The sequence below is a fragment of the Cariama cristata genome, unplaced genomic scaffold, assembly GCF_000690535.1.
Source record: "Cariama cristata isolate BGI_N322 unplaced genomic scaffold, ASM69053v1 scaffold35194, whole genome shotgun sequence".
Lineage (NCBI taxonomy): Eukaryota > Metazoa > Chordata > Aves > Cariamiformes > Cariamidae > Cariama > Cariama cristata.
Window position 1 is genome coordinate 1 of NW_009612924.1, and position 1,263 is coordinate 1,263.

At 57.4% G+C, this 1,263-nt stretch overlaps 1 protein-coding gene across 1 annotated transcript; it reads right to left on the reverse strand.

Moving 5' to 3' along the window:
* Positions 1-406: 406 nt before the first annotated feature.
* Positions 407-1,258, reverse strand: LOC104160642 (proto-oncogene Mas-like; the record flags this gene model as incomplete). The annotated part of the gene is made up of 1 exon (XM_009698823.1): positions 407-1,258. A coding segment is annotated over one exon (852 nt), but the record flags the coding sequence as incomplete, so codon positions are not given.
* Positions 1,259-1,263: the final 5 nt, after the last annotated feature.

Consider the following 1,263-nt stretch of genomic DNA (forward strand, 5'->3'; position numbering starts at 1 on the left):
AGGGAGGAGCAAAGCCGCGCTCCCCGCAGAGCATCCCTCCCCACACCGACCCGGGCCGTGGCCCTGCTCTCCCCTTCTGCAGGGGACAGAGTCACCCCGGGACAGGGGGACAGTGGGGGACACCAGGCAGACATTTATTCATCTGGTCACGGAGGGAAACCCTCAGCCTCTGTCCCGGGGGCCCTAAGCACAGCGGTGGAACGGCTTCAACAGGCTGAGGCCACCGTGTCCATCGCGATATCATTGCTGCGTGCGGTGTTGTCCTCTGGCTGATCAAAGACCCTTCGGAAGGCGACCTGGAGGGACACCACGGAGCAGCGCCTCCAGGAGCTCCCCACCAAGAAGCAGATGAAGGGGTTGATGCTGCTTCTGTCCCGGGGGCCCTAAGCACAGCGGTGGAACGGCTTCAACAGGCTGAGGCCACCGTGTCCATCGCGATATCATTGCTGCGTGCGGTGTTGTCCTCTGGCTGATCAAAGACCCTTCGGAAGGCGACCTGGAGGGACACCACGGAGCAGCGCCTCCAGGAGCTCCCCACCAAGAAGCAGATGAAGGGGTTGATGCTGCTGTTGATGCAGGCGAGCAGGAAAACCACCTTCAAGGGCACCTCGGTGTAGCTGAACTGCTGCTGGAAATTCCAGATGCTGAGGGGAAGAGCGAAGGTGAGAAAGAAGAGGACGGTGATGAAGATAACGATGTAGAGCCTCCTGAGTCGGTGCTGCTGGGAGCAACGCCGGAACTCAATGAAGAGTTTTATGTTGGAAATGACCATGGGTAGGACAAAGATGAGGAAGTTGAGAACGTACATGGAGATGAGAGCCATCCGGCAATGCTTCGGCTCATGGAACGAGCACAGAGAAATCACTACAGCAAAGACAGCGATGGAAGCAATGCCGAGTAGGACAGAGACCATGGCTGAGAAGTGCTTGCGGCGGCAGCAGGGGGACCAGAACAAGAAGGAAATGGACACACACATCTCGATGCTGATGGCCGTCAGAAAGTACAGGCCTGTGTTGCAGGAGAGCAGTGAGAGATAGGAAAGGAAACTCAGGTACAGCGTGGGCAGGATAGCGGAGCAGGAGGCATTCTCTATCATATAGAGGAGGGATGAGATGGCCATGAAGAGCGAGAAGATGAGGTTGGTCAAGGCCAGGTTTTTGAAGTAGCTGTTGATTGGAATATTGTGGATGTGGATGAGGAGCCAGAGGATGGTCCCGTTCCCCACCAGCCCGCCGAGGCAGACGAGCAGCGTGACACCGTCTA